The 12,901-nt window shown below is 44.5% G+C and overlaps 1 protein-coding gene across 1 annotated transcript in view; it reads left to right on the plus strand.

The window, feature by feature from the left end:
• TNS4 (tensin 4) overlaps positions 1-8,071 on the plus strand; it is a 31,392-nt gene extending 23,321 nt beyond the window's left edge. The window contains exons 8-13 of the mRNA XM_035136075.3: positions 54-131; positions 920-991; positions 1,995-2,163; positions 3,211-3,279; positions 5,502-5,528; positions 7,078-8,071. Coding sequence (XP_034991966.3) covers positions 54-131; positions 920-991; positions 1,995-2,163; positions 3,211-3,279; positions 5,502-5,528; positions 7,078-7,207 — 545 coding nt within the window. The 3' untranslated portion in view covers positions 7,208-8,071. The remainder of the gene's footprint in view (positions 1-53; positions 132-919; positions 992-1,994; positions 2,164-3,210; positions 3,280-5,501; positions 5,529-7,077) is intronic.
• The last annotated feature ends 4,830 nt before the right edge of the window (positions 8,072-12,901 follow it).

A 12,901-nucleotide genomic window follows, 5' to 3' on the forward strand; every position in this document is an offset into this window, starting at 1 on the left:
CAGAGGTTTAAGAACACCGTGTACAAACTTCTTCCTCTATCTCTTTGTTACAGGAAGTCTCTCGGCGTTTGTATATCAACACACCATCATGCCTTTAGCATTGCCCTGCAGACTGGTTATCCCCAGCCAAGGTACGTTTAGCAACTGAAGCAAATAATTTTTGAAGCGCTGAAAGGAATGGTGTGCTCTGTAGACCATCAGCATTCATGCTAGTCACAGGAGTGGGAGAGGGAATCTAAGGCTCTCCTGATTTACGTGCCGGCTGGGGCTGGACAGCCACAGGTTCTTGGAGAAGGGAATTTCACATATGTGGGGCCATCCTTTGAAAAGGCCTTGTCTTCAGTGCCCACCAGCATGATTAATCTTAGCAGGGCCTCTGAGGCCAATTTTGGGGCTCAGGCAGGTTCATATAGGCTGTTCATCAAGCAACCTGATTGTTCAGGGACGTAACGGTTTGTAACAGTGCTTTAAGCTGAGGCCGTAAATTCAAGCCAATTCAACTGACGCAAAATTGGTGTGATATGATCAAATCTTCTAGTTCCCACAAATACAAGTACCACTTTCAAAAAATAAAAAGGCAAACAGCCCACCTAAAGCACCAGGACGGGGTGGGGGTGGGGATAGCTAGGTAACAATTGAATCAGCATTTGAATCAGTAGTAAATGTGACTGTTAGTGACACTGTGAAGAGGGAGAGGTTGCTTCATCCTGCAGGAGAAGAATAATGAAGCAACTCCTGCTTTTATGATTTGGCTTTAGTTTTGATTTTGGTATGCATCTTTAAAGACTGGTGTGATGGTTCCCCTGTGCACCAGAACTGAAAATTAGAACAATGTGGGTTGTCATTGGTGCATTGTTGCCCTTAGTCTGATTAGGTATTTTTTCCTACTTTGATTTCCCCACCTCCAACCTCACTTCAGATTTCTTTGGAGGAAGAGAAAATCCTGCTGTGGGTTCAGAAGCCACTCTTCCAGTTTCAATGAAAGCTGCAGGTGAGTAAAACGAGAACATGCACACCTATCTGTTCAGTTAGTAGGGGCTGCTTGGTGTATCGAAGCCGAGTATTGTAAATTCACATCTATTCTTTTGTCTATATGCAGCTGCTGCTGCGAAGATACCCCATTTTGCCATCACTCAGACCAGCCTCATAAGTAAACTTAGCCAAGCTACTAGTCTGCAAAATAATAATAATAATAAATAATAATAATAATAATAATATTTCATGTACAGTATATGCCACCTTTCTCCCAAACTGGGATTCAAGGCAGCTTGCAACATTTAAAAAACTTTTTTTTTATTAAATACGAAGTAATGAAAACAATCTAGTTAAGAGCAATAATGAAAATACACATTTTGAACCAGCGTTAAAGTACCAATTGCCCTGATAGCAGCAGCCCAGAGATCTGCATCATCTGCGCCTTAGTTTTCAAAGTCCTGCCTGAAAAGGAAGGTTTTGCAGTGCTCTCCAAACTGAGTAATTGATACCCAGAGGCGGAGCTAGCTGTTCCAGCACCAGAGTGGAGCGTCAGAGTGGCACGCATGCTGTGCACCCGGAGCATGACACCCTCTCCAGGGATGACATGCAGGGCAGGCAGCACCCATCCTTCTCCAGTGTTGATACCTCAAAACCAGGTTTGTTGATGCCCTGGCTGGAGGAGGGATGGTAGCTCTTTTCCCCAGCATGCCTTAACCACTTACTCTGTGTGTGTGTGTGTGTGCGTGCGCTGTCCAACTCCAGGAATGCACATCTGGCCGTTTTTTAAAAAAAGAAGAAGTGAGAAACACTACCAACCCGAACACCTTTCCCATCACAGCCATTTGGAGGGGTTTGGGTAGGGGGAGAGAGTTTAATTTCATTTTTACATTTATTAACACCACCCCCAGAGGTCAGCAGCCACAATAGGTCATCAATCATCCTTTCTTCTCTCTCTCTCTCTCTCTCTCTCTCTCTCTCTCTCTCTCTCTCTCTCTCTCTCGGCCTTCTGGCCTTAACAGTCTGCAATCTCCTGTACCTCCACTCCCTGACCATGGAGACGCTCACTGGCAAAGCAGCAGTTCGGAAAGCCGTCTCTGCCACTTTCGAACTGGAGGTCCCGCCTACGCCCACCATCGTCCACTTCAAAGTGACTGACCAAGGGATCACCTTGACAGACATCCAGCGGAAGTAAGGAAGCTGAATAGGACAGCGGGTGGCGGAGGGGGAAGGGGCCCTTTTATTACAGAGCTGCCTGCTCTGTTAAATTGTTGGGGGGGGGGGAAAGAGGACAGACCTTTTGCAATGTCGGAGACAAAAGCAGAGGTGCTCCCGATGCGCAGGAACTGGGGAGATTTCTGCCCAAGGGGGATATTAGAGAATTCCGACAGGAGCGGAAATGGCCGGTCCATCCCATGTGTAGAATGGGAAGCAAACCAGTGAATACGACCAATATTCGCCGCTGTTGTCGTCCACAGAAACATGGATTTATAGAGGTGGAGGGGACCCTGAGATTCCAGGAATCTCAACTAAAGCATCCGTGACAGATGTGGCTTTCTGTCCACAAATGTTACATGATTGATTACATCCTCACCGCCGCCGCCACCACACATTTGCATTCTGTTTCCTTTGCATTGAGATGAATGGGGTGGAAATAAAGGAATTATTTAAAACAACAACAAAAAGAGATGAATGGGGTGGAGTAACGTAACCATAACGTAAAAGGTAAAGGAACCCCTGACTATTAGGTCCAGTCGTGACCGACTCTAGGGTTGCAGCGCTCATCTCTCGTTGGCCGAGGGAGCCGGCGTACAGCTTCCAGATCACGTGGCCAGCATGACAAAGCCGCTTCTGGCGAACCAGAGCAGCGCACGGAAATGCCGTTTACCTTCCTGCTGGAGCGGTACCTATTTATCTACTTGCAGTTTGATGTGCTTTCAAACTGCTAGGTTGGCAGGAAACCATAATGTAATTTGCTTCAATTACATAAATTACGTAATTTCACCACTAGGGGCAAGACAAATAATGCAGGGGTTTTTTTTTCAGTGCAGCGGAAAAGAAACTGTGCTGAATAGTGCACATACAAGGAGGAACAGATGACAATAGCCCTTTTTTACATCCCTACCCTGGAATAGCCATTTTTGAACTGACTTTTTAAGTAACACATTGGTTTTGTTTTGGGTGTTTTCCTTTTTTAAAAGAAGTTTGAGAAACGTGCTTGATTTTGCCTCTCCGCAGGGTTTTCTTCCGGCGGCACTATCCACTGACTGCCATCAGCTTTTGTGACATGGACCCCGAAAACCGGAAGTAAGTGACCAAGCTGTTCCTCCAGTATTGCTACCAGCATTAACAGAAGGCCACATGCAGCAATTTTGATTTCTCCCCATCTCACCCACACAGTTTATTTCCCAAGGGTCTTTTAGGGCCAGTGCTTTCTCTCCATGTGGTTGGCCATAGGAGGCTGAATAATAACAATAACAATATAACAATAACAATAACAATAACAATAATTTATTACTTATACCCCGCCATCATCTGGCTGGGTGTCCCCAGACACTCTGGACGGCTTCCAACAGGAGATGAAAAATACATTAAAACATCAGTCATTAAAAAGCTTCCCTAAACAGGGCTGCCTTCAGAAATAATAATGGCTCTCTATGGCTACTCCTAAAAGGGTGGGCAGACTTCAAGCTTGTCAGACCCACTCTGCCTATTTGTTTCACAAGATCTACCAGCCGGAGCCAGGTGCAAAAGTCATAGAGTTAGAATTGAAGAAAAAGGGTGCCATATTAGCCTAAGGAATTGTTTCTCAGTACCAGAAACTGAACTGGGCTCACAGCCTTTTCACAGCAAACTGCACTTCTGGGACTCAGCTATACAGCTGCAAATATAATGTTTTAAGTGCATTATACAAATGTGACACTAGATGGCGATGGTGCGCTAATGGCAAATTCAACATATACTTTTAAAACATTTTTTAAAAAAAGCATTTTCACAGCATTTTTAAAATATGTGTCTAGATTCCACCCTGGTTAGCTTTCTTCATTTCACGAAGTGAGAAAAGTTAATTTGTTGTTGCTATTGATTTTTTTTAAATAGTTTTTATTAAGTTTTCAAATTATACATATCAAAATAAACATTGTACATAATACCATATATCCAATGACTTCCTTCCTTCTCCTTCCATGGTTCATTTTACTTGCCTACCATTCCTGAATATTTTACTGTTGACGTTTTTAGTCAGTTCTCCAATTTATATCATTCAAATGTTAATCACATTGTTGAATGTATCTTAATGCTGTTGTTCTTGCTGTTGCTAAACCAGGGGTTCCCAACAAAATTTTCTCGAGGACCCCTCATTGAGCCGCTATTGTGACAAGGACCCCCATTAATTCTTGATCCTAAAATTAAAAAGTGAGAGCCAAATTAAGAGTCTTTTTATATTTTATATTTATATGTTTTTTACAGTTACAACAGAGTACTCCATCAGTATACAGTTAGTTTTAATTTTCAGTTCTTAATGAGATGAACCACTTTTTAACCAACGGTCCATTGTTAACTACGCGAACTGTAGCTTCCGTGAAAAACAACGCTTTGTTTACAAACACTACTGTTTTGCAAAGAGGCAGCGCGCGCCAGGGAGGAGGGAGGGGAATGGAGAAGACAGGGTACCTGCGCAGTAGCGTACAAATGAAGCCGACACGCGCAAAGCATCTTGGGGAGGTGAGCGTTAGTAGAATGCGTGCGCTGCCTCTTTGCAAAACAGTAGTGTTTGTAAAGCGCCACCTAACGGCATACAGCAGAACTACTGCCTCTATCTAATTCTAGTTTTGCGCTAGACTCTGCTCATGCAGGAAGCGGCCAAAACAAAAAATCTGTTATCATACGAAATATATTTAATATATTTTTTATTCTAATAGCATCTTGCGGACCCCTCTGGCATAGCTCGCGGACCCCTGGGGGTCCCCGGACCACCTGTTGGGAACCACTGTGCTAAACCATTGGGAGCCAGACACCCTTGCCTATCTGCTGCCAATCACCAGGAGATCTACTACCGGTAGTAGTAGATCCCAATGCACTTTCTGTCCACCCATGTTCCAGACTATTTCCTAGCAACCTACGTACCATATTCTTTGCTTGCATCTAGAAAACACTGGGTTGCAGTAGTTTGGCAGCAACCTAGCCTGAATCCCTCATAAAAAAGAATGAGTGAATCAAAAAGGGGAAGTGCAAATGTTGTATTTTAAGCACTTTCTTGCAAAGTTTAATTGTTATAGCATGGTGGATCAGGGCTGGCCCAAGACATTTTGGCACCTGACACAGACCCCCAAATGGCGCCCCCCCTCCCCGCCAGGGATTAAGGGCTGCAGGAAAATCTGTATCAGGAAGCGGGGCAGGGACAAAGATTTGCATCGAGATCTGCTGCCTTATACTGAGTCAGATTGTTACGTTAAAGAAGCCAGCTAATGAAATGATTTGTTGAATATGAAGTCTAATTTCCCCTCTTTCTCATTTTTTTTTTTGTAAAGGTGGCAGAAATTTTCCAAAATTTCCAGGTAAGCTATATGGATGGGGTGAGAAGCTTCATGAAATACACAGAGGCTAGACGATGATATGAGGAATTAGAGATTTGTTAGGGTGATTGTTTCCCCGTAAAGCATTATTAGTAGCAGCAGCACAATCTTATGCATTCTTGCTCAGAAGGAAGTCCTACCGAATTCAGTGGGACTGGCTCCCAGTTAATTGTGTGTACAGTACAGTGGTACCTCTACTTACAAATAACTCTACTTACGAATGTTTCTACTTACGAATGGAGCTCCGTCTGCCATCTTGGATGCCGTTTAGATAGGATTTTTTCTACTTACGATTTTTTAGATAGGGTTGCTTCGACTTACTAATTTTTTCTCCCAATGCATTCCTATGGCATTCGACTTACAAATTTTTTCGACTTACAAATGTGTGTTCGGAACGCATTAAATTCGTAAGTAGAGGTACCACTGTATAGGACTGCAGGCTAAGGGTTGAGAAAAAGGCAGCAACAGAAATTCAACTAAAAGGCATTGAGGTTTGATAGATACCCTCATGGTAAGCTAGCAGATGCTTGCTAAGGAAGGGTGCTTCCAAATGGGGGGTTTATTGTGGGGGGGGGCTTCTCTGCATGCTTTTTCACAGCTGTTGGCATCAACAAGCCAACATGTAACCCCCCCCCCAATTTAATCTCAATTTCCTTTCTGGGAAAATCCAGTTTTTTAAAAATAAAGTGGGGGAGAGCTAGTGTGTCACAAATGCACACCCATTCTTGGTAACTGAACCAAGTCATTTACAATATTCATTCCCTATCTGGCAGTCCCCTGTTTCCTTGAATGCAAGTCCCATTGAATTGAATTGAATTGAATTGAACTGAACTGAACTGAACTGAACTGAACTGAATGGGTTTCACCTGCGGACATGTGCTTAAGATTGCAGCTCATGTCCCTTTGCTTTTTATGGCTCTTCATTAATTTTGGATTCGAACCTTAATCTTCTGAGCCTTACTTTTCTAAAACAATTTATATAACAAAGTGATTAAAGGGGTGAATGGAGGTGGGTGTGGGGAGAGAAATAGGGCACTTAGTGGAGGTGAGTCACCCTGGGCGTTGCCTCCTCCCAGCCCCTTGCGTTCCAAGCGAGATGCCATTTGAACAAAGGAATGGAAGAGAAAGGTTGGGGGGGGGAGAATGCCTTTTGTAACTCTTTGCCCTTCCCCATAATTACCAAAGGCAGTATATATTCTGCAAAATGAGGACATGGAAAATTCCTTAAACCACAGAGTAACACACACCACCTCTGGCTGTGCATATGCAACACATTTAAAGCACATTTTCTTCCTCACTCACGCAAAAAAGAACATTGGGAACTGTAGTTCATTAAAGGTGTTGGGAGTTATAGTTTTGGGGGTAAAATAGTATTGGGGATGGGGAAGAAGTGTGTTTTAATATGCCCAGCAAGAGGTTGGTGTGTTGCTCTGCGGTTTAAGGAATCACGGTGTGTCCGAAGTTCAAGTCTACATGCTTGAGCGTAAACCTATCGCATAGGGATTTGTTTACTCTCTGTTTCTCACCACAGGATCTTCGGTGTCATTGCCAAAAGCCCAGCAGACTCCGAGAATATCTGCCACCTCTTTGCAGAATATGACGCAGTGCATCCGGCTTCCCACATTGTTGACTTCATCAAGAAACTTCTACCTGCTGCTTAACATTGCCCAAATGCCGGGGTCCTCTGTCTCCTAGCAATGCTGCCCCACCGCTCCCTATACCCCCCCCCCCCCGCCCCATAAGCACAACAGTGCGCTCTTGGTCTTTGAAAGCTCTCTGGGTTGCATTTCGAAAAGGCTCTGGAGACAAACCATGGCTGTATGAGTGTTGTGAGGGCTGCAACAGAAATGTGGCAATGGGAAGCAGCAGCAGATTATATGTCTTTGCAGGAATGATTCAGTGACTGGATTCTCTCTCTGGTCTACAGGAAGGCCAACCGTGTAATTTCTGGGCTCCTATTTCAACCAGAACACTCTTTAGTAGGCCAATTGATCAGAAAGGTGTTTTTCTACCCTGTGGAAAAAAGATAGTCTTGCAACATGCAAAGTTGTACTGATTTGCCTTGGTAATAGCAAGTCTTTGAAATAGTTCTGCCAACAGAAAACCCACTACAGGGATCCATGCTCAGTTCGCCCCTTGACTGGACTATTGTAATGTGTAAATACTTATAAAGAATATTGAGATGCTGCAGTTGCTGCGGAATGCAGCTGTCAGTGTTAAGTGGTTCGGCACCAGCCTGCTCATGTAATTGAGATCAGCAGCAGAGGCCCTTCTTGTTGCCCCGTTGTTAGGGGATACCCACAATGCAGTGACATGAGATAGGGGGCCCTGTTTATGGAACTCACTTCCCTTCGCTATAGGGACAACACTGTCATTATTCAACTTTTGTTGCTGCGTAAATATACCCTTTTTTCACCCAGCCTTTGAAAGAGGGTTGAGCTGAGAGGGACAACTGTAAACATGGCTGCCGTAGTGTTGTTGTTTTGATACTGTATATTATTCTTATTAAATATATACTGGACATATCAATAACTTCTATATGAATCTTATTACTGTAATCTGCACTGGAACTAAGAACGGCTGAAGTGTGGGCTAAATGATCAAAATCGTCAATGGCTCGGAGGTCGGATAACTCCATAACCTGCAACATTTGTCCAATGGAAATAGGGACGTCCTAAGGAAAAGTGGGACATTCCAGGATCAAATCGGGAACTGGGACGGCTTCTCTAAATCAGGGACATCCCTGGAAAATTGGGATACTCGGAGGCTCTGGGCTAGCATTTGCGATATGTATAAAACCAGGGTTTTACGATCCTCTGAAAGGCTCCGAAAGAATGATGCCAACAGCTTTTAGGAAGCAGTGGCACAAAAATAACTCTCCCAACAAAAGAGTTGAAGTGCATTTCTTCGACTGATTCTCCTTCTTTTGCCGCATGTGACTGACCCAATTTGACCTTCTGTGTTCGTCAGTATCGCCAGCGGCAATGATTTGAGTATAATGGGGGGGGCTGCTCTTGTGTTCTTGGCCCCTCTGCTGGAGATGTTTATGAAGCGACTGGGTAGTGAGATTTCTCTGAAGTTTTTGCTCTTTTTCCTCATTTTGCTCTTTTCCCTCATTCGAGCTGGGGCTGGGCCACAGCCTCCCACTGGCAAGGGGGCCTGATTTATCCTGAGCTGCAGGTGGTGCCAAAGAGTCAGATTTTAGCTGCATCCCCCCCTTTTTTTCCTTTTTATTTGCTCACCCTCGGTCCAAAGCGTAGGAAGGGTCTACATGGCTGGTCAGGCCTATTATGGCGCAGGCCTATTTTGATAAAAGCAAAAACATAATCACTCTCGTTACTTCGCTTTCCTTTTTTTCCTTTTTCCTGGCCACGTTGCAAGCTGAGTCTCCGAGGGAACCTGGAAAGCTTCTTATGCAATCTGTGAACAAGGCTCTGCTTTTTAATTTCGCAGATATTTATGACAATTCTGTCCCGTGGAAACACATTTATCATCACAAAGTAGGCTATGAAGAGGCAAACGAACGCTCTGGCTCCCCAGATGACAGAAGAATGGGCCACTTTCTAGGCTGGCTGTTTGCCTTCTCGTTTTTTGTTTTGGTCGGTTTTTCCTTTCCTTTGACTTGGATTTTGGTTTCTGTTCCTATAATGGCCTCTGAGGCACTATCCCAAATTTGCAGCGGATGGGAGATTTGGCACTTGCGGTCAGGTTTCTGCTGCAGAGTGGGGGGGCTGCGGATCTGGTCTGCTCTTAGTTTTGCTTAGTAGCAATGCTGCATAAATTCGGAAACCGTAAAACAAGACATAAAAAAGAAAAGGCCTCTTTTTCAAACTACATCCCACATTTGCTTAATAGCATTTAGATCACGGCTGGGGAACCTGTGGCTATCACAGAGGGTGGGGTAGCCTGGAGAGGTCACCCCCTTCCATACCCTCCAACATTTCTCTGAAGAAAAGAGAGGCGTGCTCTCCAATGTTTCTCCGATAAAAATAGGGGTGCCCTAAGGAAAAGCGGGACACTCTGGGATCAAATCAGAAACTGAGGCAGCTTCTGTAAATCCAACACTGTCCCTGGAAAATAGGGGTACTTGGAGGGTCTGACCTTCCCACCCTGTTAAAAAGGTTGCCAGCAGGGCAACCAGGGGTGAAATACTCCTCTTGCACTGAGCCAGCCATCACAACTGCTCGTATATTGCTCCTTATGTTAGTCTGCTTGTCATCTAAAAAATAATTTCTTTTTGCAAATCTTCTAAATTTTGCATATGTCCTTTGCTATCTTTGCTAGACTATAAATAGAAAGTCTATGGTTAAAGATGTACCAAGTTCAGTTTCAAGATTCGTTCTCTCCATTGCAATGGCTCCCCAAAGTTCATTTTACAGCCTTTTCTCTTTTTTTGGAGGATCAGCCTTTCTAACTAATGCTTTTGAAAGTCACATTTGGTGTTAGCCTGGCAGCTCCCACAATGTTCTTTAACAGCCATTAAACATAATAGCGCTGTACACAATTACATACATGTGGTTTATCAGGAAAACCCACTTGTTCCTTGATATATAATATTTACAGGGTTCCCCCCCTTTCCTTTTTCTTTTCCAAATTATGGGTTTCTAGCACCACAGAAAAACCAGGACTTGGGCATGTGATGAAGCAATGAGACGCAGCCCAAAGATGTGCCTAGATTCCCTTAAGCCACATTTTTCTAACTGTTTGGAGGGCCAAATTAGCTTTGAGGAAAAGGCGTATTTGGGGTGGGTTGGCAGGGCCACAATGTTCTTTAAGATCATTAAACATAACTGCATTGTGCACCTTTATGATATATCAAGGACATGCATCTTGTGGAAATGGAAGGACTTTTGCAAAACTGAAGCATCACTTGCCATAGCCCCCCCCCCCCGCATTTTGCACATGCGGCACATCAAATTGCATTGATAATGGGGTTGTAGGTAAGGGTGGGCAAGAAATGTGAGTCTGTTCACACTTAAAGGTGAACATACGTAATCCACACTTTCTGAAACAATGCGCAAACTGAAACACACCCCACTAAAATTCGCACTCCTCCGAATTTTGCAGCACTCCAGCAATCCAGTCAAGCAATGTGTAGCCAAATGCTACACAAGCATTTGAGACAAATTGGGCATATAAAACAAACTAAAAATCATATAACTGCAGATGTTAATGAAAACTACATACACCCAAAATGCATTATACTGGGGGGCATTGCTTTGCAAAAATATTAGGCAAATCTGCATACATTCGCCTTTTGTTGTGAAGTGCACTGTGATCTTCGGATGAAGGGAAGTCTATAAATAATAATAATAATAATAATAATAATAATAATAATATTTTATTTATACCCCGCCCTCCCCAGTCAAAACCGGGCTCAGGGCGGCTAACACCAATAAAATTACAATAAGACATAAAAGAAAAGAAAACAATTCATTAAAATACAGATTAAAATACAATATTAAAATTTAAAATGCAGCCTCATTTTAAGTAGTCCATAAATCAAAACCATGAGGGAGGAAAACACAGGGGTCAGACTGAATCCAACCCAAAGGCCAGGCGGAACAGCTCTGTCTTGCAGGCCCTGCGGAAAGATGACTAATCCCACAGGGCCCTGGTCTCCTGTGAAAGAGTGTTTCACCAAGTCGGGGCCAGTACTGAAAAGGCCCTGGCCCTAGTCAAGACCAATCTAACCACCTTATGGCTCGGAATCTCCAGAATGTTGTTATTTGTGGACCTTAAGGTCCTCCGCGGGGCATACCAGGAGAGGCAGTCCCGTAGGTACGAGGGTCCTAAGCCGCATAATAATAACCAAAATAGACAGTGGGGCTGTGTCTCTGAGTCCCTGCCCCCCAAGCCTTGCAGCACTATGACACCTAAATTTTAGGGTGGGGTATAAATAATAAATTACTATTACAGTGGTACCTCGGTTTTCGAACGCCTCCGTACTCAAACGTGTCGGAACTCGAATGCCGAAAACCCGAAAGTAAGTGCCCCGGTTTCCGAATGTGCCTCAGAACTCGAACAGGAAGCGTGGCTTCCATTTTGAGTTTTTCGTATTGTGGCTTGCGTTTCGAGGCTTCCACTTTCGGCTTGTGTTTTGAGGCTTTCGCTTTCGGTTTTCGAACCTTTCGGAACTCGAACCAACTTCCAGAACGGATTATGTTTGAAAACCGTGGTACCACTGTATTATTATTATGTGAGACATGGACTGACTTCTGCAAGCGAAAGCCTACACATGTTGGCTATTTCTGTGTTCTAGGACCCTGCGTGATGTGTCTACACTCACAGAAGTCTTTCCCTCACAAATGCCATGCCTGGCATGTGGACATCAGAGGCAGAGCCACCACTGCAGCCACAGGATCAGGCCCTACGTCTTATTATGATAAGCCCACCTATGTATATGCACATGGACCCCCAGATGTCCTGGCACCCAACACGCCTTTTGCATGTGCTGATAAAAGGAGTAGAATCCTCTTACCAAGACAGATTTATTCAGTGGAAAAATGGTTGTCAGGTGCCAACTGGGGGAAGGGGGAGGGATCCGGGGAGGGGAGTCTCAGTGCCACGTCCTGGCACGTGTGTGGCAGTGGTGGAATAGGCCTCCTTTGCCCTGGAGGCTTAATTGAAAAATGATGACAAAAGCTGTCAGGTTTGGATCGCGAAGCGGAGTCCAAGGGTTTTCCGAGCTGGAATGTTTGCTCTCGGCTGCCCTCACACTCCCCTTAATTGCTTTTTGAAAAGGAAAAGAAAACAGTGTAAAGATGGACTTTGGGAGGGGAGGCCGAGCCAAGGCCCCCTACTCCATTATCGCCCTGCCACAAAGGCTCAGCTCAGGGAAAACATTTGCGAGGGGAGGAAAGGCGGGTGGAGAGGCTTTTAAGCGGATCCAATTTCCAGGGGCTCTTTGCAAAAATAGACGGGCCTCTCACTTTGCAGCTTGTGCTGCTTTTTCTTTTGTCACTGTAGTTTGCTAACACTTCTTAGAGGTTTAAAAATAAAATCTCCACCCCGCCCCCTCCTCTGGACTTCAGTTCCTTTGCTCTTTTGGGGACAAGGAGTGAGGGAAAGGGAATGATTTAGGAACAATGTTTTTCCCACCGCCTGGTCAGCACCAGGGAACTCGGCCTCGCAAACATCTGAAGTCACAATAAAGAAGGAAGCGCCTCTGAGCAACTGCAGAGTGTCTTTTCTTCCATTCCTGAGTAGCCTAGCCACAACCAGGAGGGGAGGGAGGAGGGCTTCCCAGGAAGAAAATGTGATGACCAGGAAAACGTTCCTTTCTGTTTTTACGCTGAATGTTACGGTAGTCGTTTTCCTTCCTCTATTCGGCCATCTTGTTACTAGACGGGATG

The sequence above is a fragment of the Zootoca vivipara genome, chromosome 12, assembly GCF_965207765.1.
Source record: "Zootoca vivipara chromosome 12, rZooViv2.hap1.1, whole genome shotgun sequence".
NCBI classification, from domain to species: Eukaryota; Metazoa; Chordata; class Lepidosauria; order Squamata; family Lacertidae; genus Zootoca; species Zootoca vivipara.